The sequence below is a fragment of the Equus caballus genome, chromosome 1, assembly GCF_041296265.1.
Source record: "Equus caballus isolate H_3958 breed thoroughbred chromosome 1, TB-T2T, whole genome shotgun sequence".
In the NCBI taxonomy this organism is placed as follows: Eukaryota; Metazoa; Chordata; class Mammalia; order Perissodactyla; family Equidae; genus Equus; species Equus caballus.
In genome coordinates, this window is record NC_091684.1 from 185,526,464 (window position 1) to 185,552,033 (window position 25,570).

The window sequence follows — 25,570 nt, forward strand, 5'->3', positions numbered from 1 at the left end:
TTGGCTCTGTTTTAATGTGGTTCCACCAATGTCATCGTTCACCCCAATGAGGTTACTAAGGCTCAGAGCTGTACTGTCCGTTAGAAGTGTAATTCGAGCTGAATTGTAAATTGTGCATTTTCTAGTAGCCAGATTAAAAAAGTAAAAAGAACCTAGTGAAATTAATTTTAATATTGTTTCATTTAACCTAATTTATCAAAAAATTAACATATAATTAATTCAAAGTGAAATTAATTTTAATAGTATATTTTAGTAACCCACTTTTTCAAAAACATTTCAACATGTAATTAATATGAAAGTTATCAATGAGGTGTTTTACATTCTCTTTTTGGTACTAGTCTTTGAAATCCTGTACCTATTTTACACCTACTGCACATCTCAGTTTGAACTAGCCACATTTCAAGTGAGCATTAGCCACATGTGGCTGGTGGTTACTCTGTGGGACAGTGTAAGTTCAGCGAGTTAGGTAAGGCTTGGAGGTTTGTTTTGTTTTGGATTTGGTAATCTAAAGTAGCAGTTTAGGATTTTTGGTCAAGTAAAACTAATGAAGATATTGTTTTAAGTGAAACCAACTCAGGAGTATACAGTTTTGGCCATTAAAAATCTCAAGTTTCTCCTGTGTAGAAATCGTAAAACCCTCAGTGAAAATGAAGTTTTTCCATATTTTTGAGATTACCTACCCAAAATGTTAGTTAGTAAGACATTTCCCCTAACCTACAGAGAATGTTGCCTCAATGTGAGTATAGCTCCTAGATGTAATTTGCATTAACAAAAACTTTTCCAACTACCAGTTTTTATATGGAATTTCTTGTTTTTTCTCTTACTTAAGGAGGAGGAAGGAAACCTGCAGGAATTCAGGGCAACACTAGTTGATTAGGAAGCCCCTTTTCATTTTCAGTTGAGTGAGACCTGTTGCTGACAGGCACGCTTGAACTGAACCTTTCAGTCCATGGTACTTCATGTGCTTTCCATTTCCTTTCTCCTTCTCTTACTGTAATTGATCTCATCACTATTTCAGCTTTGAATCTCTCTGATAGCAAAGTAAACATACCTATACTGATTTACCAGATAAATGTTTGAAGAGAGGCTCTTTCTTGGCTTAGTGAGTGATATTATGTTATTTTCATGTTCTTGGTTAAAAAATAAGAAAATAAATATTTAAACAGTAAAGAAGCCTGTAGAGCAAAAAGTGAAAGTTGTAGGCATACCTCATCCCCTGTTCCTCATGTTTCCCAAAGGTAACTGTTAAGTTTTGGATGTATTCTTTATGGAATTTCCTAAGCATATATAATCGCTTCTTTCTGGTTAAACACAAATGGGTTCTTACTGTACAAACTGTTTTCTGACTTTTCCTTTTTGCTCCTTCATTCACATTTCTAAAGCAGAAACATCTCTTGGAACCCAAGATCTATGTATGGGGGTTTGACCACAGTAAGAGGGAAGAGGCCAGTGAAGTGGAGGCGTGGGTGGACGGAGAGGCTGCTGTCCTGTACTGCCTTATCTGTTTGTCACAACCGAGAAATCCCAAGTGCCATGTAGGGAGAGAGTAAGAGATAGGAGCTTAGGTCTGGGTTAAGAATTAGGCCTCAAACCAGGCTGCCCAGAAGCTTCTTTGAGTAGACTTTTAACCAGAATCTCAGCCTCAGTATTGTTAAAGGAGTTAAAATTTCAGTACTACTCATTAGCTTATTTATTTAGCACCTCTGCTACCAAGCACTTATGATCTGCCAGGAGCTGTAGGCTAAAGGTATAGCAGTGAAGGATACACACTCTGCCTACTCGCATGTTGCTAACCGCCTATGTTGGGAAGGTGATGCAGAATAAATTCCAAGTGTAGTACCTGTTTTAAAGAAGTTCTGGGTGCTATAGGAGTATATAAAAAGAAAATTGCTGTTAAAACAAGCTGTGAGGAACAAGAGGCGCAGATTTACATACAGTCTGGTTAACCATAAAATGTGTTGTAATAAAATGTTAATTATTAACATTGCATCTCATAATTTCTTGGTGTTGGGAAACTGTCTTTTCAGACCTTTGGAGTTTGTTAAAATGAAATTTGTATAATTGACAGTGAAAATTTTCTTACTTGAAGGTTTACTTTTGTCTAGCGAAAAATGAAATGTTTGCAAAATTCAGAGAATAATTTTCATTTATAATTGTTGGAAATCTTATACAAAATTATTTTATGGTTGGTTTTACCCATCAATACTTCCCTTAACTGACTCCCTCTTCTCTCCCTGCAAGTAGAGGTTGGAACACATCATAGATTGTCTTTCACAGATTTTTTTACTTGCCAGTCTGGTTCCTTAAGATGAAGCATTGACAAACTATAGCCTATGGGCCAGGTCCCTCCAGCCACTGGTTTATATAAAGTTTTATTGGAACATGGTAAATTCATTATGTATTGTCCATCGCTGCTTTCGCAGGGTTCAGTAGTTGTGGCAGAGGCTGTATGGCCCACAAAGCCTAAAATATTTAGTATCTGGCCTTTCCAGAAAAAGTTCGCTCACTCCTGCTTAAGATGATAAACCTAAAACTTGGGTTTTACTGTATTAAATGTTAATATCAAGCTTTTTAAAGAAAGCCCTTAAATAAAATTCTCTTTAATAAAAATCTTCATATAAAGTGTGATGACAGAGCAAATAAAATGCCATTTTTAATTACATATTATGTATAGAGACTATTACTCAAAGTTCCATTTATACTTAACTATCTTTGGTATTGGAATGAAAAACGTGAATCATGTTTCAGCCTTCCCCTTTGTAGATTTTTTTTTAACCTTTTGGAAAGAATACAGCCAGGAGTCAGAGTTAATGGGAGAGTAGCTAAGTTTATACTAGTTATTATGACCCAGCCAGAATATTTTGATTTATTAAAGTTGCCTAAGGAAGATAAAGTAGTTGAGCCAATGAGAGACACCCCTTCTCCTTTGCCTGTGTCTTAGAAAATAAAAATTAGGCCAATCAGAGATTGCTAGAGGGAGCAATGAGAAGCTGCTTCTGCTCTGATGGGAGTGGGTGGGGGTAGAATGAGGTGTGGTTATGAACTGTGAAAGGTCTTAGTTCTATGCACTGACTGGGACTGTTGCTTTGGCATCAGATCCATCCAGTTAGTAGGATGACTGGAGATCTAATCCAGCTCCTCTGACTTTCCCTTGTCTATAAAGGAGTCCAAAAAGGCATGGTCCAGAAGGAGACATTGATGTCAGGACAACCATAAACCCAATCTTACATCAAGGGGAAAAATGAGATGCGGCTGGAATGGATCACCGTGCCTAGGGACTGGGGGTGAAAGAAAGGTGGCTTAGGGGGACCATTTTTTGTCCATTTTGTTTATGGACACAATGAATGGCTGGTCTTCCTTTATTAAGGGCTGGGATTTGTTTGGAGCCTCAGGACAGGCTAGGGAGAAGTATGGTTTTTGTTTTTTCAGGTTAATCCATAGATAGTCCGTGTTGTCAGGTTTTCATGATCTCAGTTCATGTATAGCTTAAGTTCACATGTAGTTTAATCAGCAAGTCAGTTATAGTTGCTGTCAGTGATATCCATGTGTGTCATGGAAAAAATGCATTGTTCTTTGGGTTGGATATGCCTGCATTCAAATCTTGGCAAATGACTAAACTTACCTTTGGGAAATGAAGGACAGAGAAGAACCTTATATCTTTTCTAAGAAGGCCCTTAGAGGATTAAGAGGAAACAATGCATAAAAATAAAGTTACTTATACTTGCATAACTGGGCAATTCTAGTCCACTATTTTTGTCAGTACAATCCCATCCCTGCAAATGCAGTTCAAAGACCTTTTCTAGTGGTTGAATAGTAGTCATGGGTTTGAATTACGTTTGGTCATATCAACAAGTGTGAGAATATTGACAGAGGACAAAATTTTTAAACTCTGGACTACACTAGAGAATCCCACTGACATGGCCTCTAATCATGGCAGTCCTATAGTCCTGTATCATTTTGCTTTGGTTTAGTTTTAAAATTGTACCAGTAATACATGAACATATTCTCATCACAAAAACAAAACGAAACAAAACAATGAAATACAAAAAGAATAGAGCCCCCTTGACCACTCCCTTTCCTGTACCTCCTCCCCTGTCTTCGTTCATATCCCCAGGGGAAACCACTGTTGCCAGATTTTTCTTCAGAGTCACTTGCACCGTGCCTTTTGGAAATCTTCTAGTACAAAGATGCAGTAAAGGCTTTCTCAAGAGTTGAAACTTGAGGCAAGAGGAGAGGGAAAAGCTAGCTCTTCATCCTCTCCCACGATGTGCATTTACTGCGAGTTTGGAACATGGCTGTACCTATGTATGAGGTAAAATTAGGATTTCCCTAGGAGTGAAATTTGGATGTAGTTAGAATTCCATAGATTAGGATAGTTGTAAAATTTGTAAAATCTTTTTACTATCAGGAAAATTCTGTTATCACCTATATATTACTGGCTAAGAAATCTGGAAGTTCAAAGAAAAAACACTGATGGCCTGCTTTCCAGATCTGGTTTACAAATGAGTTTTATTTGCCCTGCACAGTGCTTTACAATTTTTTTCTTTCTTTCTTTTTTTTCTTTTGAGGAAGATTAGCTCTGAGCTAACTACTGCCAATCCTCCTCTTTTTGCTGGGGAAGACTGGCCCTGAGGTAACATCCGTGCCCATCTTCCCCTACTTTATACATGGGATGCCTACCACAGCATGGCTTTTGCCAAGCGGTGCCATGTCCACACCCAGAATCCGAACCAGCGAACCCCGGGCCACCGAGAAGCAGAACATGCACCCTTAACTGCTGCGCCACCGGGCCAGCACCTACAATTTTTTTCTTTTTAAATGTCTTTAGTTGGGGCATGCTTTCTCCAAAGGGTACCCCCTTCCACCTATAGCTTTGCTCATTTTTGGTACCTGCTTGACACTAAGAGACTTTTATATTTGGAACTCCTGTTTTGAGAAAAGGAGAGGTTCAGAGTTAAGGTGAACTGTTTTGGTTTTGCTCACACATGGCTAAGCTCAAATCCAAAGACTTAGGAGAATCCCCTAATATAAACTATTATTTTGTTTTACACGTCTAGCATATGTATTTGTGCATCTATATGATTTTCCTTTGATATTATACATTAATCCTTCCATAATTAGCATTATTCTGTAAAATAATTGATGTCCAACATGTCTTCACATATTATACAGCTTTGAAATTGCTGTGACCTGCAGTGTAGTGCTTGATTTCTTAGCTGTTGACATAAACAAAAAGTTTAATTGGTTAAGTTCTATTTTTTAACCTCGGTAGTAAGTATGCAGATGTTTGCTTTATTATTCATTAAACTCTTCCTATATGCTGTTGATACTCTTGTGTGTGTATGATCTGTTTTATTTTTTAAAAAACTGTTTAAGAATTGGCTTATGTTTCTTTATTTCCTAAAATAAAGCAACCAAAAATTTTTTTTTGTCATGTGAAAGATTAATCTCACTTGAAACTCTCATTTTCTTAATTTATTATTGACATTAGGTGAGTAATGAAAGAGGCTTTGAAAATGTAGAACTGGGAGTCATAGGAAAAAAGAAGAAAGTCCCAAGGAGAGTCATCCACTTTGTTAGTGGTGAAACCATGGAAGAATACAGCACAGATGAAGATGAAGTCGATGGCCTGGAGAAGAAAGATGTTCTGCCTACTGTTGATCCGGTAGGTTTGATACTGGTGATCCTTTTTTCAACCGGTTTTGTTTTGGTTGGGTTGTTTCTCCTTAAATATTGAATGGAAGAGGCTTTTTGAGGTTTAAGTCAACTATATTCTGATTATAAAATTATGCATTATGATTTTGGTAGAAAATAATATTTTTACACAATATTGCTGAAAATATTTCCTGTGTTCCAGTAGCTTGAAATAGTTTGTTTTTGAGTGTCAGAGTTCTTTGTCAGTGTGGATATGTTTCTTTAAGATTTATCTTACTAAGTGGAGTGATTGGATTTCAGTCTCTTTTAATTAAGGGTTGTGCTACCATGATAGTTTCCAGCTAAAACTTAGGTGTTGTCACTTCTTTTTATATTGTCTCAGGTTTTGATTAGAAGATAGGAATGTACGGTTCTTAACTTTATGTGATTCACCAGCTAAATTTAAGGATTTCTAAATCATAAAAGACGTGGCTATAAAAAACTGGACAGCCGCATGCACAAGAATGAAGGTAGACCATTATCTCACACCACACACAAAAATAAACTCAAAGTGGATCAAAGACTTGAAGATAAGTCCTGAAACCATAAAGCTCCTGGAAGATAATATAACGGTACACTCTGACATAAAACTTAAAAGGATCTTTTCGAATACCATGTCTTCTCAGACAATGGAAACAAAAGAAAAAATAAACAAGTGGGAATTCATTAGGCTAAAGAGCTTCTGCAAGGCAAAAGAAACTAGGATCATAACCAAAAGACAACCCACCAATTGGGGGAAAAGTTTTGCAAGTCATATATCCTATAAAGGGTTAATCTCTGTAATATATAAGGAACTCATACAACTGAACAACAAAAAGAAACAAACAGCCCAATCAAAAAATGGGTGGGGGGGGGCTGGCCTCGTGGCCAAGTGGTTAAGTTCGCGTGCTCCGCTGCAGGTGGCCCAGTGTTGCGTTGGTTCTAATCCTGGGCGTGGACATGGCACTGCTCATCACACCACACTGAGGCGGCATCCCACATACCACAACTAGAAGGACCCACAACGAAGAATATACAACTACATACCGGGGGGCTTTGGGGAGAAAAAGGAAAAAATAAAATCTTTAAAAAAAAAAAAATGGGGGGGCTCGCCCCGTGGCCGAGTGGTTAAGTTCGCGCGCTCCGCTGCACGCGGCCCAGTGTTTCGTTGGTTCGAATCCTGGGCGCGGACATGGTACTGCTCATCAAGCCACACTGAGGCAGCGTCCCACATGCCACAACTAGAAGGACCCACAACGAAGAATATACAACTATGTACTGGGGGGCTTTGGGGAGAAAAAGGAAAAATAAAATCTTTAAAAAAAAAAAAAATGGGCAGGGGATATGAACAGACATTTTTCCAAAGAAGATATATAGATGGCCAATAAACACATGAAAAGATGTTCATCATCACTAATCATCAGGGAAATGCAAATCAAAACTACACTAAGATACCACCTTATGCCTGTTAAAATAGCTATAATCACTAAGAATAAAAATAACAAATGTTGGAGAGGGTGTGGAGAGAAGGGGAATCCTCATACACTGCTGGTGGGAATGCAGACTGGTGCAGCCACTATGGAAAGCAGTATGGAGATTCCTCAGAAAACTAAAAATAGACCTACCATATGACCCAGCTTTCCCACTACTGGGTATCTACCCAAACAACTTGAAATCAACAATCCAAAGTAACATATGCACCCCTATGTTCATTGCAGCACTATTCACAATAGCCAAGACATGGGAACTATCCTAGTGCCCATCGACTGATGATTGGATATAGAAGATGTAGAATAATATATACGATGAAATAGTACTCAGACAGGAAAAAAAAGGCAAATTCATCCCTTTTGCAACACATGGAAAGACCTAGAGGGAATTATGCTTAGCGAAATAAGCCAGACTGAGAAAGACAAACACCAGATGATTTCACTCATATGTGGGAATATAAACAAGCACATGGACAAAGAAAACAGTTTAGTGGTTACCAGGGGAAGGACGGTGCGGGGTGGGCACAGGGTGTGAAGGGGAGCACCTATGTGGTGACAGACAAGAAATAATATACAGCTGAAATTTCTCGATGACGTAAACTATTATGAGCTCAAATAAAAAAAAATTATAAGACTATCTGGGGCCGGCCCCGTGGCGCAGCACTTAAGTGCACATGTTCCACTTTGGCAGCCTGGGGTCTGCCGGTTCGGATCTCGGAGTGGACATGGCACCACTCATCAAGCCATGCTGTGGCAGGTGTCCGACATATATATATAAAAAAGTAGAGGAAGATGGGCACGGATGTTAGCTCAGGGCTAGTCTTCCTCAGCAAAAAGAGGAGGATTGGCAGGTGTTAGCTCAGGGCTGATCTTCCTCAAAAAAAAAAAAAAAACTGTATAGTTTATTTATTATTTATTTTATTATTTATTTATTTATTAGTGGAGAAGATTGTCCCTGAGTTAACATCTGTTGCCAGTCTTCCTCTTTTTGGTTGAGGAAGATTGTCCCTGAGCTAACATCTGCGCCAGTCTTCTTCTGTTTTGTATGTTGGATGCCACCGTAGCATGGCTTGATGAGTGATGTGTACATCCATGCCTGGGATCCGAACCTGCAAACCCAGGCTGACAAAGCAGAGCATGTGAACTTAACCACTATGCCATGGGGTTGGCCCCTATATGTTTTTTAAAAACGAGTGTTGCCCTTATAAGTAGTCGTTTTGACAGTTCACTTGATCAAATATTTTCACTTTCTAACAGGTACTATTTTTTTTGTTTTTTTTAAAGATTTTATTTTTTCCTTTTTCTCCCCAAAGCCCCCCCGGTACATAGTTGTGTATTCTTCGTTGTGGGTTCTTCTAGTTGTGGCATGTGGGACGCTGCCTCAGCGTGGTCTGATGAGCAGTGCCATGTCCGCGCCCAGGATTCGAACCAACGAAACACTGCGCCGCCTACAGCGGAGTGCGCGAACTTAACCACTCGGCCACAGGGCCAGCCCCTAACAGGTACTATTTTAGGTGCTGGTGGTACAGCAATGGGCAATATAAATTTCTGCTCATATATGCTAGTGGTCAGACAGGCAGTAAACAAATACTATAATTATCAGACTATGAAAAGTGCTATGAGGAAAATAAAGTAGCGGGATAGAGAATTATTAATTTATATTTGAGTTTTAAAATGTTAGATTACTAGTTTTTCATCAGATTTGATTCTAACTATAGGTTATTAAAAAAATCAGATCCAGATTCTCTACGAGAGAAAATATTCAAAGAATTGTGCAATATAGTCTAAAGGCAATTCTAAAAGCGTGCAGAATATTGCAGAGGTGTTTCATGCAGTGGAAGAATTGTTGAAATAAATCTTTGTCTTTTAAATTACTTTGAAGGGGTTAGTTCTTATGTGTCTGTATAAATTTGTGTATATAAGCATGTTTTTAAAAGTTATTGTCTCAAAAGTTGCCCTCTAATTACACAGAAACTAATAATAAAGGCTTGCAAAGAAAAAATACATCCTTCCTACTTTCCTAAAAATTTACTCCTTCTTTAAAGTTTTATTGAGATACAGTTCACCTAGCATACAATTCACCAATTTAAAGTTTACAGTTTGGTGGTTTTTAGTGTGTTCACTGAAATGGATAACCATTACCACAGTCAATTTTCGTATTTTTGCAACACCTCGAAAGGAAACTTAGTGCCCTCTAGTTATCACTCCCTATCTTCCAACCCCCAGCCCCTGACAACCGCTAATCTACTTTCTTTCTATAAATTTCCCTATTATGGACATTTTATATGGAAGAACTCATATGTGATCTTTTGTGATTGGTTTCTTTCACTTAGCATAATGTTTTGAAGGTTCGTGCATGTTATAGCGTGTGTCACAACTTCATTCCTTCTTTGATATGCCACATTTGTCAGTTTGTGGGCATTTGGGTTTCCACCTTTTGGCTGTTAGGAATAATGCTGCTGTGAACATTTATTTACTGGTTTTTGTGTGGATGTATGTTGTCATTTCTCTTGGGTATGTACCTACAAGTGGAATTACCAGGTCATATACTAACTCTATATTTAATCCTTTGACGAACTGCCAACCTATTTTCTGAAATGGGTGCACCATTTAAATTCCTGACAGCATTATATGAGGGTTCTCATTTCTCCACATCCTCATCAATACTTATCTTTTTTTATTCTAGCCATCCTAGTGGGTATGAAGTAGTATCTCATTGTGGTTTTGATTTGCATTTCCCTGATGACCAATGATATTGACTGTCTTTTCATGTGTGTATTGGCCATTTGTATATCATCCTTAGAGAAATGTCTATTCAGATCCTTTGCCCATTTTTAAATTGGGTTATTTATATTTTTATTATTGAATTGGAAAAGTTCTTTGTATATTCTGGATAGAAGTCCTTTATCAAATAGGTGACTTGCAAGTATTTTCTTCCATTCTGTGAGTTGTCTTTCACTTTCTTGATAATGCCCTCTGAAGTACAGAAGTTTTTAACTTTGATGAAAATCCAAATTATCTATTTCTTGTTGTTGTTGCGTGTGCTTTTAATGTCATATCTAAAAATCCTTTGCCAAATCTGAGGTCATGAAGATTTATCTCTATGTTTTCTTTTAAGTTTTATAGTTTTAGCTCTTATGTTTAGATCTTTGATCTATTTTGGGTTAATTTTTGTATATGGTGTGAGGTAAGGGTCCAACTTTTTTCTTTTGCATGTAGTTTTCCATTTGTCCCATTGGATGATTTTGGCACCCTTGTTAAAAATCATTTGACCATAGGACATGGTTTTATTTCTAGATGCTTAGTTCTACTCCATTGATGTATGTATGTCTGTCCCTATGCCAGTACGACACTGTCTTGATTATTGTTACTTTGTAGTAAATTTTGAAATTGAGAAATGTAAGTTCTACTTTAGTCTTTTTTAAGATTGTTTTGGCTATTCTGGGCCCCTTGCAATTTCACATGAAATTTAGAATCAGCTTGTCAGTTTCTGCAAAGAAGCCAGCTGGGGGCTTTGTTGAATCTGTAGATAAATTTGGAAGTATTGCCACCTTAATGATAAGTCTTTTGATTCATGAATCTTTTAATTTATTTAGCTCTTCTTTAATTTCTTTCTTTAATGTTTTGTGGTTTTCAGAGTGTAACTTTTGCATTTCTTTTTAAAATTTATTTCTAAATGTTTTATTGTTTTTGATGCTATTGTAAATGGAATTGTTTTCTTAATTTTATTTTCAGATTGTACATTGCTAGTATATAGAATTACAATTGCCTTTTATATGTTGACCTTGTATTCTGCAGTCTTGCTGAGCTTTTTTATTCTAAGAATTTTTTAGTGGCTTTCTTAGGATTTTCTATATGCAAAATCATGTCTTGTGCAAATAGAGGTGGTTTTATTCTTCTCTTCCAATCTGGATGCGTTTTATTTCATTTTGTTGCCTAATTACCCTAGCTAGAACCTCCATTACAATGTTAAGTAGAAGTGGTAAGAGTGGACATTTTGTCATGTTCTAAATCTCAGAGGAAAACTGTTCAGCCTTTTACCATTAAATATGATGTAGCTGTGGGTAGTCTGTAGATGCCCTTTATCAGTTTGAAGAACTTACCTTCTCTTCTTAGGTTGAGTTTTTTGTTTTTTGTTTTATCATGATGGGGGTATTGGATTTTATCAAATGCTTTTTCTGCATCAGTTGAGATGATTATGTGGTTTTGTTCTTTATTCTATTGATATGGTGACATTATTTGATTTTTGAATGTTAAGCCAACCTTGCATTCCTAGGATAAAACCCACTTGATAATGGTATATAATTCTTTTTATATGTTGTTGGATTTGGTTTGCTAGTATTTTGTTGAAGATTTTTGCATCTATATTCATAAGAAATATAGGTCTGTAGTTTTGTTGTGATGTCTCTGTCTGGTTTAGATACCAGAGTAATACTGACCTCATAAAATGAATTGGGAACTGTTCCTCCTCCTCCTGTTTTTTTGAGAGAGTTTGTGAAGAATTGCTATAATTCTTCTTTAAATGTTTGGTAGACTTCAGCTCTGAAGCTTCCTGGGCTTTTCTTTGTGTGTAGCATTTTGATTACTCATGATCTCTTTCTTTCTTGAGCCAAGTTTCAGTAGTTTTGTGTCTTTCTAGAAATTTGTCCATTTCATATGTTATATAATTTACTGGCATGTAATTGTTCATGGTATTCCTTTATAATCCTTTTTATTTTCTTTTTCATTTCTGATTCTAGTAATTTGGGTCTTTTTTTTTTTTTTTTTTTTTTTTTTTGGTCACTCTGGCTAAAGGTTTGTCAATTTTGTTGATCTTTTTCAAGAACTAACTTTTGGTTTCATTGATTTTTCTCTGTTGGTTTTCTTTTCTCCATTTCATTAATCTCCACTCTAGTCTTTATTATTTCCTTCCTTCTATTGCTTTGGGTCTACTTTGCACGTCTTTTTCCAGTGTGGAAAGTTAGGTTATCTTCCTTCTTTCTTAATTAGCTATGAATTTCCCTTTAAGCACTGCTTTAGTTGCATCTCATAAGTTTTTGTATGTTACATCTTCCTTTTCCTTCATCTCAAAGTATTTTCTCTTTTCCCTCTTAATTTTTCTTTGACCTATTGGTTATTTAAGAGTTTGCTATTTATTTTATACACATTTGTGAGTTTCCCATGTTTTTTTTTCAGTTATTGATTTCTAACTTCATTGTTGTTGGAGAACATACTTTATATTATTTCTACCCTTTAAATTTATTGAGGATTGTTTTGTGGCTTGGCAGATGGTCTGTCTTGGAGAATCTTGCATATGTACTTGAAAAGAATGTATATTTTGTTGTTGGGTAGAGTATTCTATAGATGTCTGTTAGGTCTGGTTGGTTTATAGTGGTGTTCAAGTCTTCTATTTCCTTGTTGATCTTCTGCCTATTTGTCCTATTCATTATTGAAAATGGGGTATTGAAGTCTCCCACTATTATTGTTGAATTGTCTATTCTCCCTTCATTTCTGTCAGTTTTTGTTCTGTTGAACCACCCTATTGAATTTTTCATTTTAGTTATTGTACTTTTCGTCTCCAGGATTTCCATTTGGTTTTATTTTTTAATTTCTATCTCTTTATTGATATTCTCTGATGCAATGTTGTCCTCATACTTTCCTTACTTCCTTAATTATGGTTTCCTTTGTTCTTTGAACATACTTATAAAGGCCACTTTGAAGTTTTTTTCTGTTAAATCCAACTCTGGTCACTCTCACAAGTAGTTATTATTGCCTGCTTTTCCCCCCCATGTACAAGTCATACTTTCTTGTTTCTTTGCATGTCTTGTAGCTGTTTTTTGAAAACTGGACATTTTAGATAATATGTTGTAGCAACTCTGGGTACGGCCCACTGCCTTCCACACTCCCCACAGGGTCTTGATATTGTTATTTGCTTATTTATTTATTTAGTGACAGTTGGATTATTTTAGTGAAGTCTCTTTCCTCCCCACCCGCTGTTCTTTGCTAGAAACTAGCTGGCTTTTAGTTTAGCCTGTACCTTCATAGAATCTAAAAATGTCCTCCCAGTTACCTTTACCACAATCTCCACTGGTTTGGAGAGCACTCTAGGCTTGGGCTTTTTTGCCTCTGTTGCAAATTAAATCATTTCATTTGGGAATAGATCAGGGGCTATCTGTTTTGTGGCCTACTTTTCCCCCTAGGCGAAATCTCTTACCCAGAACTCTGAAGTTGGGGGGTAGGGACACTGGTGCATTTCTCTCTGAGTGGCACTCTACTTGAGGAGCTGAGCACTCAGTCGAAGTGGGGAGCAGTATCCTTAGGTCTTCTTGAAATGCCTCTCTGGCAAGGAACCACTGCCTTATGAACTAGGGTAAGGGTGATCAGTGCCCCAGCATTCTCAGTGGTACTGTGCCAAAGGTAGAGCCTCCATTCCTGAGTTGGGGCTGGTGGAAGAAGGGAGCCCTCGCCTGTCAACTGCACTCACCTGGAACTTAGTCTCAGTAATAGGTAGCTTAGAAATGCTGATTGATGTCCTCTTCCTCCCAGGAAGAAAGCCATCTGAGTGGAAGCCGGGAGTAGAGGGAGCCCAGTGTTTTTGGCTGTACCAGTCTGGAGTTGAGTTTTTACCTCACTCTTGTGGGAAGACAATGGGAAGGAGTGATCTTGGTTCAATTACCACAGACTTTTCTTATCAAATTTTCATATATTTTCTTGAATAGGTGTTTCTTCATGCGTCATATGCCCTTAGGACCATTTCCAGAGGCTTTAAATATTTATTTTTAATAATTTTCACCAGTTTCACTGGGAAATGAGTCCACAAAATTCCTCACACTCTTATGCTAGAAGTTCATGGCTACTCTTAATGTCTTTAATTACCTTGTATATAGTGTGTTCCATTAGAATTTATTTGAATTCTTAGGTGTAAACTAACAGGTCCCTAGGTGATAAGAAACCTCTATTTCCGTCACTGGTAGGCAATGTGAGTAGTCAGAAGCTTGGTGTTAGTTCTGGCTCAGTCCTGTTGTAATCACTTTTTGACAAAGACTTGACTCCCATTGTGTTTCAGGTTCCATGACTATACAAAAAAGGTAACATTTGCCCCATATACATTGAGTTGTTTTTGAAGATTAAATGAGATTGTATGAAAACTCATTGAAAAATGACTTAGAACGATGTACATGTAATGTAAGGTAGTATTAGTTAACAAAACAAATATAGTAGGTAGCACAAGAAATCTTACTCAAGAGGTCATTTTAGAACTCCATTGGTATTTGAAAACCCTGACTAATTTTTAAGTTTTCTCAATGGTTCTTACTCAAGGTTTATTTTAAAGATTTTATTTATTTTTTTTCCTTTTTCTCCCCAAAGCCCCCCGGTACATAGTTGTATATTCTTAGTTGTGGGTCCTTCTAGTTGTGGCATGTGGGACGCCGCCTCAGTGTGGCTTGATGAGCAGTACCATGTCCTCGCCCAGGATTCGAATTGATGAAACACTGGGCTGCCTGCAGTGGAGCGCTTGAACTTAACCACTCAGCCGTGGGGCCAGCCCCTCAAGATTTATTTTAGAGTTTAGGAAATTAGTTTGATGACTGTGTTCCTGAAATAGCCATTCTGAAGTTTTAAAGTTATATTTTCCTTGGTAGTAGTTCATATCTTCTAGAGTTCAGAGATTTTCAGGAAAATAGGAGCTATTATATATTAATATAATATAACATAATGTAATATATTATACATATGTAATATACCGCTAGTAGGAAACTTATAAACTCAGCCTGAAGCTGAGAGCTAACATTTTACTTCTAAATAAAATTTTCACAAAAAAATCTAGTACAATTCATGAAGAATTTATAATGAGCAAATAGGACTATCCCTGTTGACTAAGTTAAGCAAGACAAAACAATAGCAATTACTTAAATCCTTTTCTAAATGAGATACAATTCATTTTTTTGACATTTTTCATTGCTGCCTGGACTGCAGATGTCTTCATTTGGCTTATTTTTTTGCATGCACATGTTCATGTTAGTCTGTCCCTATTTTTTGTTTAATGCAGTAGTTTAATATAGACTTCTGGTCATAAAACAAACTTGCAAATAGTTCCCCAGCCCCCCAAATAACAAGTATTTTTTGGAGGGAAATTTTAACATTAATAGTTTAAAAACACTATAGTTTAATTCAGCTACTTAGGGAATTTGTCCACCAAATCTTTTTTTTTGGCCAGAATTAACTTCCTTTGTCATGTCCATTTCAAAAAGGATTTTTAAAGTTTACAGTCGACCAAGACTCCCACCTGCATGGCTTTTTCAGGCAAAATAAGCACATCTTAAATGCCATTAGAAAGCTGCCACCTAGGGCCGGCCCGGTGGTGTAGCGGTTAAGTGTGCATGTTCCGCGTTGGCAGCCCGGGGTTCACTGGTTCGGATCCTGGGTGCGGACATGGCACTGCTTGGCAAGCCATGCTGTGGCAGGTGTCCTGCATATAAAGTGGAGGAAGATGGGCATGGACGTTAGCTCAGGGCCAGTCTTCCTCAGCAAAAAGAGGAGGATTACCAGATGTTAGCTCAGGGCTAATCTTCCTCAAAAAAAAAAATTAAAAAAAAGAAAGCTGCCACCTGAATATTTAACTTGTTTTTTTTGTCTTCAACAGACAGAATTTAATTACACATTGGATTTCAAGAAACATACCTATAAAATCTCTTTTCCCTTCTTAAACTTCTTTCACAATATCCATCTTTTTTTTAAAAAAACAATTGTGATAAGAACACTTAAGAGCTACCCTCTTAAATTTTTTTAAGATTTTTTATTTTTTTATTTTTTCCTTTTTCTCCCCAAAGCCCCCTGGTACATAGTTGTATATTCTTCGTTGTGGGTCCTTCTAGTTGTGGCATGTGGGACGCTGCCTCAGCGTGGTCTGATGAGCAGTGCCATGTCCGCGCCCAGGATTCGAACCAACGAAACACTGGGCCGCCTGCAGCGGAGCGCGCGAACTTAACCACTCGGCCACGGGGCCAGCCCCTACCCTCTTAAATTTTTAAGTGTACAGTACAGTATTATTAACCATAGGCACACTGTGGTACAGCAGACTTCTAGAACTTAATCATCTTACCTAGCTGAAACTTCATACCCATTGAATAACAACTCCCCATTTCCCCCCTCCCCCCAGCCCCTGGCAACCACCATTTTACTCTCTGCTTCTATGTGTTGGATAATTTTAGATACTTCATATAAGTAGAATATGCAGTATTTATCCTTCTGTGACTGGCTTATTTAACTTAGCATAATGTCTTCAAGGTTCATCCATGTTGTTACATATGGCAGGATTCCCCGTTTTTTAGAGGCTGAATGATATTTCATTGTACGTACATGCTGCATTTTCTTTATCCATTCATTTGTCAATGGACATTTAGGTTGTTTCCACATCTTTGCTATTGTGAATAATGGTGCAGTGAACGTGGGAGTGGAAATACCTTCTTGAGATACTGATTTCAATTCTTTTGGATAAATGGCCAGAAGTGGGTTGGCTGGATCATATGATATTTCTAGTTTTAATTTTTTGAGGAAACTCCATACTGTTTTCTATAACAGCTGCTTCATTTTACATTCCTACCAACAGTGTACAAGTGTTCCAATTTCTTTACATCCTTGCCAACTTGCTATCTTTTGTGTTTTTTTTTATAATAGCCATTTTAACAGGTGTTAATAACTGTAGACAGACCTGGCTTCACTTAATGTGAAGATCACTTTCCATTTTCTATTTGCTTCTAATGCATCATAAATCTGATAGAACAAAGGAATTTTGAAAAGATATTGTCCTATATTTGCATATTAGATTTGTAAAACAGACCCAATTAAAAAAAAAACCCTGATATTTAAAATAAAGTTTTAAGAATAATACTTGAGGCATATGATACTTGAAAGAAAATAAGAAATGGAGACTTAGATCTTTTTACAATCTTATAGTAATTATTTCCCTTGGATTATAGCTTAGATGTGCTTTAAGAGTAAATGTGTTTCCTATAATTCCTTTAACCATTGATTTAGTTTCAATTAGGGTTCCTCAAATATGTGTATATGCGTGTATCTAAGTATATATATTTTAAAATTGTGTATATGCGTGTATCTAAGTATATATATTTTAAAATTGTGTATATGCGTGTATCTAAGTATATATATTTTAAAATTGTGTATATGCTTGTATCTAAGTATATATATTTTAAAATTTTGATTATGCACATAATTGTTACCTATATAAAAGGACTGATGCCTTCTGTAATATAGTCCGAACTCAAAATTATCTGGACTAGTTTTTCGGATGTCAAATTTTAAAAAAGGAAAAGGATAGTATAGTGTGTGAGGATACAAGAAAATGGACAATTTCATACATTGTTGCTGGATATTTGTTGGTAAATTTTGGTGTGAAGTTTTGCAGTGTGAAGGAAGAGCTTTCCAAATGATTATATTTTTGGCCTCTTTATCCTACCTTTAGGAATTTAAGCATTTGGGAAATATGCTTAATATTTCAATATAGTAAATGGCAGAAACAACAGGATAGAGAAAGTACAACAATGTTGTAAAGGATGTACATACTTAAGGAAATACACTAAGATGTTAATAAGTATCTGTGAGTGGTGGAAAACTGAGTGACAAATTTTCTTTATAATTTTCTCCGTTTTTTAAGTGTTGTACAATAAATAAGCACTACTTTTATAATCTAAAAATAAGTTGTTTGAAAATGAAAATAAAAGATAGCAGGTCTTGGGGCCAGCCCGGTGGCGCAGCAGTTAAGTTTGCATGTTCCGCTTCGGCAGCCTGGGGTTCACCAGTTCAGATCCCGGGTGCAGACATGGCACCGCTTGGCAAGCCATGCTGTGGTAGGCATCCCACATATAAAGTGGAGGAAGATGGGCATGGATGTTAGTTCAGGGCCAGCCTTCCTCAGCAAAAAGAGGAGGATTGGTGGCAGATGTTAGCTCAGGGCTAATCTTCCAAAAAAAAAGCAGGTCTTAATAGTTCCCTATTAAGGAAGAGGTAGATACTTAATTATTCAGGAAGAAATGATACTTAAATTTTTGGAGAAAAAAAATGAATCAACTTGAGTTTGCACCATAAACTGGAAGTTTTCAGGACCCAAGATCTTGTCTCAATTCTCCTATTACTGGAGGGTTCCATGTAGGCTCTTGAGCCACCTGTCCTTTTGATTTGGTAAGGTCAGTGTCTAACAAAGGGCCCTATAAATTCAGTCTGTATTATTATGTGTGATAGTGACAGATGTTCTTCAGGAATCCTTATCCAGTGCCTCAGCCCCGGAGCAGGTGTGACTTTTTAGTTGTCACAGCCTGGATGTTAGCAATTCTTCTCTCTAGAGACAACCCTGGGAGAATTGGTCCATTGAGAAATACATGTTCTCCTCCAAAAGCATGCTCAGTTCTTTCCTAAGTAGTTTCTTGGCCCTAACATTTACCATGTGTTATAGAAATTGGTTCCATTCCCTGTATTTCTGCACTGTCCCGTTTGCTGTAAAAATCATGAGGTAAACACTGAGGTTAGGGCATATTAAACAGAGCCCTAAAGTACCCTTATAAGAGATGCCTCCTGCTCTAAATATAGAAGATATATAGCAGATCTGATGAGGGAGAATACACAGCATTTTCTTAGTTGCATGTATTTGTTCATTGGACATTCATCCTTGTGTAAACAGAGACTAAGGAGTGAGCTTGTTTGTGTGTCTTTTCAGGACACGATCACAGAAATTGGCACACGTACTTTTCATGGTAAGGCTGTGTTATATGTCTCCTCCTCTCTGCTTTAGCCCATCTGCCCAGTCTTATATTCTTTTTTTTTTAATATTTAAAATATACAACTTTATTTTTAAAATTAATTTGAATAAAAAGAAGTTGCTTAGACAGACAGTGACCACTCAAAATGAGTTTGAAAACCCCCAGGTAAAAAATTTTCCCTCTCAACCAGGAAGAAAAGAAAATAACAATAAAATTGACAACCTCATCGGCTTCAGATAACAGAAAAGGAAGATACTCCCATTTCACCAATAGAGAAGAAAGACTTGTTTTCTGTCTTACAGATAGCCTTGTATTTGCTTTTTTAATGCCCTTGTTATCATTAATATGTATCAGCTAAGAAGATTATGGACAAGTTTATCTTTTTCTCCCCTCCCCAGAACCAATATTAAAACATTTATTAATGTATTTGCTTGATTGCAGGCTCTGTCCTGTGTTTTCTTTTGATAAAAATATTGGTACAAAGAAGCGTGTTTGTCGTACTGATTTCATCCACAGAGGCAAACTGTAATCTATGTGGCAAGCTTCACAGAAGTATTCTATGGAATTACAACAGCGAGATTAACTATGGAGGTGGGCACTGTGGACTGCGTTCCGCCAGTGGTGCTGGCCAACCAAATATACGCTGAGCTTGTCTTACATTATATGGTCTAATCCCTTTTTAATTCTTAAAGAAACAAAAAACTCATCTTGCTGCTTATTGGTTACTTATTTTCCCACCATTAAGAGTTCATTTGATATGCCTATACTTATCCTGCTTAATTCTTTTTTTTTTTCGGTGAGGAAGAGTGTCCCTGAGCTAACATCTGTTGCCAGGCTTCCTCTTTTTCCTTGAGGAAGATTGTTGCTGAGCTAACATCTGTGCCAATCTTCCTCTAATTTATTTGGGATGCCATCACAGCATGGCTTGACAAGCAGTGCTAGGTCTGCACCTGGGATCTGAACCTGGAACCCCAGGCCACTGAAGTGGAGCATGTGAACTTAACCACTACGCCACCAGGCCGGCCCCCATCCTGCTTAATTTTTCTGAACCTTAATTTCCCCACTATACCATAAGTGTGTTGTACCATGTGATCTGTTAAGATCCCTTTCTGTTGACTGCACACTCTCACTGATGTCCTTATGAACGTTGAAGACAAAAAAGCAGCAAAACAGGAGAAAGGCAGGCTCTGGATTATCAACTCATAAATCGAGACCGTGATTTACCAACCCCATTTCAGTGGCTGCTACTTTTTTTTGTTATTCCATGGCTGAAGGTGGTCGTAGTTATATGGGTGAATGTAAAATGTCTTTGTGGAATTCCATCTATAAAGCTTTTAACTTTTTTTATTGGATTGTAGTTCGTTTGTAGTACTTTCTATAGCATATTCTATGCCTCCACGTATTTGACTACTTCATTCTGGCCTAAATTTATAGAACAAGTTTAGGTGTGAATGTTGCTAACCTGACTTTTTGTTGCAGACAAAACTTAACTGGGGCCCCTACTTATGGTTTTACATGCTTCGTGCGGCCACATCAACCCTCTCAGGTATTACTTTTCTGTTTGAATACTGTATAACTACTATAATGTGCTCCAAGAACAGGAGCTTTGCCAAGGGGGGGCGTGTCTCAAAAAGGAAGGAGGAAAAATAGAGAGTTAGCCACTCTCAGCAGCTAGCTAGCTTTGGAGATATTAATCTAACTGTACTTTACTTAAAACATTCTCCAGCTTCTGGTTGTGTTTTTTTAAAAAAAAGGAATGACAAATGGCTATATTAATTTAGATATGATTTTCATGTTCTTGAGCTCTTTTTATTAGCAACTATTTTGCTATTTTGTCATTTGGTTCCCTACTAATCTTGTTCTCATTCTGTTTGACTGCTTATGCTAAAGCCTGTAGTTAGAATTCATTTATGTTTTGTTTCATTAATATTTCATTTCTTAAATTGAGATATAACTAAGTCCTATTTGAAGGAAATGAGTTATCAACTTAGGACTTAATCATAATAACTTTATAGTTTCTAAATCATAAAGTTTTCCTCTGCTTACAATTTTAACTCTCTCATAGCTTCTATCACTTTCTTTTTATTGGATCTAATTTTGAATAGTAAATTCACTCACCAAACATTTACTGAGCACTCAATATATCCTGGACAGTCTGGTGTAATGAAAAGAACATGAGCTTTATATTCAGATCTGGATTTGATTTTGGGTTTGCTTTGTCAACTTGGGCAAGTTCTTCAAGCTGAGTCTAACCTTTCACAGTGCCTGGCACGTGGCAGGCACTTAGTAAATGTTGTAGTACAAGCCATTCCTCTCCTCCAGCCCAATGGTATCCCAACCCTCTAAGAGTGTATATTTTTTTTGAAGAAATAGACATGTAACCGATAATTCTAACACCTGGAGATATGTTACAATAAGAAGTGTGAGAAGAGTGCTATTGGGAGCGCACAAGGAGCCACAGTCCTTCTTGGGGAAATCAAGGAGGATATAAAGAGGAGATGTACTGAATGTTCATAATCTCTCTGAGGGCAGGGACTGTAACTTTTGTATTTCTGCAGTGCCTTGCACATAGAAAGTGCTCAAGAAATGTTTATGGAATTGTGTAAGCCATTTAACTTTTGTATCTTTAGTGTGTGACTTTCTTGGAGAGAAGATTGCATCTGTTTTGGGCATCAGCACCCCAAAATACCAGTATGCCATTGATGAGTATTACCGGATGAAGAAGGAGGTGTGTCTCCTTTTTACATTTTCCTGATTCAGTTTGGTTTGCTGTGGACCTGACGGGTTACGTAACGAACACATCTATCCTCTAGCTGCCTAAAAGGTGGCTCCCTTTATACCAGGCATTTCATTATACAGCCATTAATTTCTTTATCAAATCAGTATGCATTTTAGAGTTTTTTAATACTGACATTTCCCTAGGCTCTAAGTGCAAAACCCAGCTAGATTTCATTGTGCTAGGTGCAATGTAAGGTGCCTTGTATATATTAACTTATTTAACCTTTACACAGCTGTCTTTAGATGATTATTCCAATTTTAAGATGAGGAAACGAGACCTAGTCTCTGTATTTATGACACATAGACAGGGTGTAGGAGAAGGGGAGTGGGTTTGATGCACAGAAAATGACATGTACTAGAAACGTGTAAGGGCCAGTTGTTCAGGCACAAAGACGTGAGGCGATTCTGTCTGCAGATGTTGTGAGGTCTTAGGGTGAGGTGACGAGTTTAGCCTTGAAGAGTGAAAAAGCTTGAGTTCTTAAGAGCATGGGATCAAGAACCAAAGGATCAGAATTCAAATTCTGGTTCTGCCACTTCCCACTCTGTAACCTCAGGGAGGGAAGGTACTTAACCTCTGTAAGCCTCAGCTCCCTCATCTTTATAATGAGGATAATTGCAGCAGAGAAGCCATGCTCACAGTTGCTCTAAGGGTTAAATGAGTTAGTATGTAAAATGCTCAGAACAGCACCTAGTGAATTTGAGGGAGCATGAAATAAATATTAGAATCTTTTATTATTCTCCTTCAAGCAAATGAGGAAGGCAATTCAGGTAAATGCCTGAAGATACGTTTGTTTGGGGAAATGGCAAAAAATAGGGCTTTATTGTCACTGGAGCATAGAGTACAACGGGGGAGTGGCTGGAGATGAATCTGGAAAGGTCAACTAACTTTATATTTGTTATGTGGCCTCAAAAATGTTTTATGGATGGATGAGTGTTTTTAACACTACTGGCTTTGTTTAGAGCCATGTTATCTCATCTGGACTATTGTAATAGTCTCCTAAATGGTCTCTTTCTCGTTCACTCTCAAGGAAGCTCTAGATTAATCTTCCTGACAGGTTGCTCACCCTGTAACAACTAGTCATAGTGCAGGGTCCAATACAAATGCTACCTCCTCCATGAATGTAGTAGGTCTGGAACTAGAAGTTATTTACTTTTTCTAAATCTCTGTAGTGCTCATTCCTTTCTGTCTTGATACTGTTTTTACATGTCTTAACTTCCCTCCTAGATTATAAATTTCCTTGAGGGCAGGGCCTGCCTTATCTGTATACTAGGTGCTTATGGGAACCCGAGCGTGCTATAGCATTTAGTGAATACATCACCCTATTCCACTGAATAGGCTGATACCCTGTAACTGAAGTTATGCAGTATTAGCTGATTTTTTATTTAGATAAGACTTAATCTGAAAAGATATAGCCCCTTTTCAAAGTTAATTCAGGTCTCATTTAAGCTAAGCAGTGCTGTACTATGTTTTAAAAATAACTTCTTTCCGTAAAATGTCATACAATAGTTTTCATTTCAATTTGGGAACAGAAGAAAGGGAAGTATGTCTTGTCTTAATTAGACCAAACTGAATTGGACGTGACACTTAATGTGTTTTGTTTTTTAAATTGAGGTCATATTGGTTTGTAACATTATATAAGTTTCAGGAGCACTAATGTTTTGATTAGGAAAAAACACAAGCAGCTGAAAGGGAACAAATACTCTTCCTTTTGGACACTTTTCAACTATTCTTGATATATCCTCTTTTTAGGAAGAAGAAGAAGAAGAAGAAAACAGGATGTCTGAAGAAGCAGAAAGACAATACCAACAGAATAAGCTGCAGGCTGATTCCATTGTTCAGACAGAGCAACCAGAAACAGTAGTATCCAGTTCATTTGTGAATCTCAATTTTGAAATGGAGGGAGATTGTGAAGTAATTAAGGAAAGCAAAGAAAATCCAGTCTCTGTCCCACCGTAGAAGGAAATGACTGTCAACCTTCAAAATCTAAGGTGGCTTTCCTACCAGGGTTTTTCACACTCTCTATTCAGTGGGACTTAATGCAGTTATTTATATTTTAAATTATTAAGTTATCTGGAAAGGGAAACGTGTTTCTTCATTCTTAGGCTCTGTGTAGCAAGAGCCATATCTGAAATGTGGATATTTGTACTATTCTTTTACTGTGTGTCAAATTAGTGCTTTGGTTTTAAAATGATCTTTTAAAAAAGTTAAGGACATTCTAGAGCCCTAACCACCAATTAAGGAGTTAAATTATCAATCTTGTCTTTTATTTCTGTTTGTGAGGGAAAAAAATAGGTAAGTTGCTGATTAAGGCTGATTAGAGCTGATATTCCTAGTCTCTGATTAAAATGAGGATTTTTTTCCCCTAGATTTTCTCATATTATGTCTTACATTTATATAGCTACCCATTAATTTCATACTAAGGATGGTTCACTTGAGTGTGTAATAAAAGGAGCAAGATAAAAGCACATTGAACTTTCTTTCCTTGAGAATAACTTTGTTTTATGGAAAAGTGATTGAGTTTATAAAAACACCAAATATTAAGATGGGTTTCCATTTTTTAATGCAGGTTAATCTGAGATTCTTTTTCAGTAGTTATTCAAATTAAATAACTAGCTTTGAACATAATGTTAAAAACCCTAGTTATGGAATGAATTTATTAATATATTTATATTCAAGTGGTAATACCTAGTGATTATCCACATGGCATCCTGGTTGTCACTCCCTCAGCCCTGAATTCCTCCTATGGCCCAAGCAGTTGCGGGGATGGGAGTGGGGCTGGGGGACAGTGAAGACTTAACCTTCCAGGGCTCACTGTTAAATATTGTACAAGGTGCAGTGGCAGCATAATGAAGTTACCTGTCATTGCCCACTTCAAAGTAACAACAGTGAAGGGGACAGTTTACTTGACCCAGGTTGACCATCTCTCTACCCACTGTGCTATTAGCAAACCTTACAAAAGTATAATATGTAACTAACTTTGAAAATATTCCTAAATACGTATTCAGAATCTTATATCTGTATGACTTTGATTTGTACTAAATGTGGGTAAGGAAAAATGTATGGAGTATTTCAGATAGGCTGCTCTTAAAAGCATATTCACAAACTTTTAGCTTTTAGAGATTAATGGTGGTTTGGTTGTTAATAGCCTTCTAAACAGCATTAACCTTTCAATCTCAAATATATTTATATAAAATAAGGCTTCAAAGAAACTTACAATATAGGTACAGTGGGCCTGTTAATGGAAATCTATTATCAATGAATATGAACATCTGGCCACTAAGTTCTTCAGCTGAAATTTGAAGGATTAGGAAAGATAATTTCTTCATTAGGAATCTTCAGTTACATGGATTCATGGTATGGTGGTTCATGGCATGTGATGGGCATTAGTCATGGGTATAAACTCTACAAAATTTAGTGCTTAAAGGATTAATCTTCAGATTATGTAATTAACGTCACCATAAATTATAGTTGATCGATAGCTCAAAGCATGCTAACCTGACGTTTTAACTTCGTTTGAGATAGTACCTCCAACTCAGATATTTGATTATCTGTGAAGGCATGCATATCTAAAGGTGATCTGAGTCTTTTCCCCTGGAAGCACGAGATCTAAGAGTTTACTTAGTAACTTTTGTGATTGTAGTAGAAGGAGGGTAATGACTTATGAAGGTTTTACGTTTCTTGAATTTTACTTTGTCTACTTGTCCAACAGTGGCCAGTTTGTAATGTTCATATAGTTATTTACTGTGCCTTAAATTTTTATAATTTTTATTTATGCAAACTATAAAACTTCCCATAAATGCATTAAATGGTTTTGTCTTATTTTTAAGCCTCTTTCCCTTTTTCTTCCTTTTCAACCCTTTTAATAATTACTGTTC

General features: G+C 36.9%; 1 protein-coding gene across 2 annotated transcripts in view; it reads left to right on the forward strand.

Moving 5' to 3' along the window:
• The window catches only part of SRP54 (signal recognition particle 54), a 79,343-nt gene extending 53,847 nt beyond the window's left edge, over positions 1–25,496 (forward strand). The window contains exons 2-5 of one of the 2 annotated variants that reach the window (XM_001914952.6): positions 5,492–5,665; positions 20,396–20,462; positions 21,547–21,644; positions 23,445–25,496. In XM_001914952.6, the coding sequence (XP_001914987.4) occupies positions 5,492–5,665; positions 20,396–20,462; positions 21,547–21,644; positions 23,445–23,651 (546 nt within the window). In that variant the 3' untranslated portion in view covers positions 23,652–25,496. The remainder of the gene's footprint in view (positions 1–5,491; positions 5,666–20,395; positions 20,463–21,546; positions 21,645–23,444) is intronic. The other variant, XM_070242071.1, reaches the window with a different exon arrangement.
• Positions 25,497–25,570: the final 74 nt, after the last annotated feature.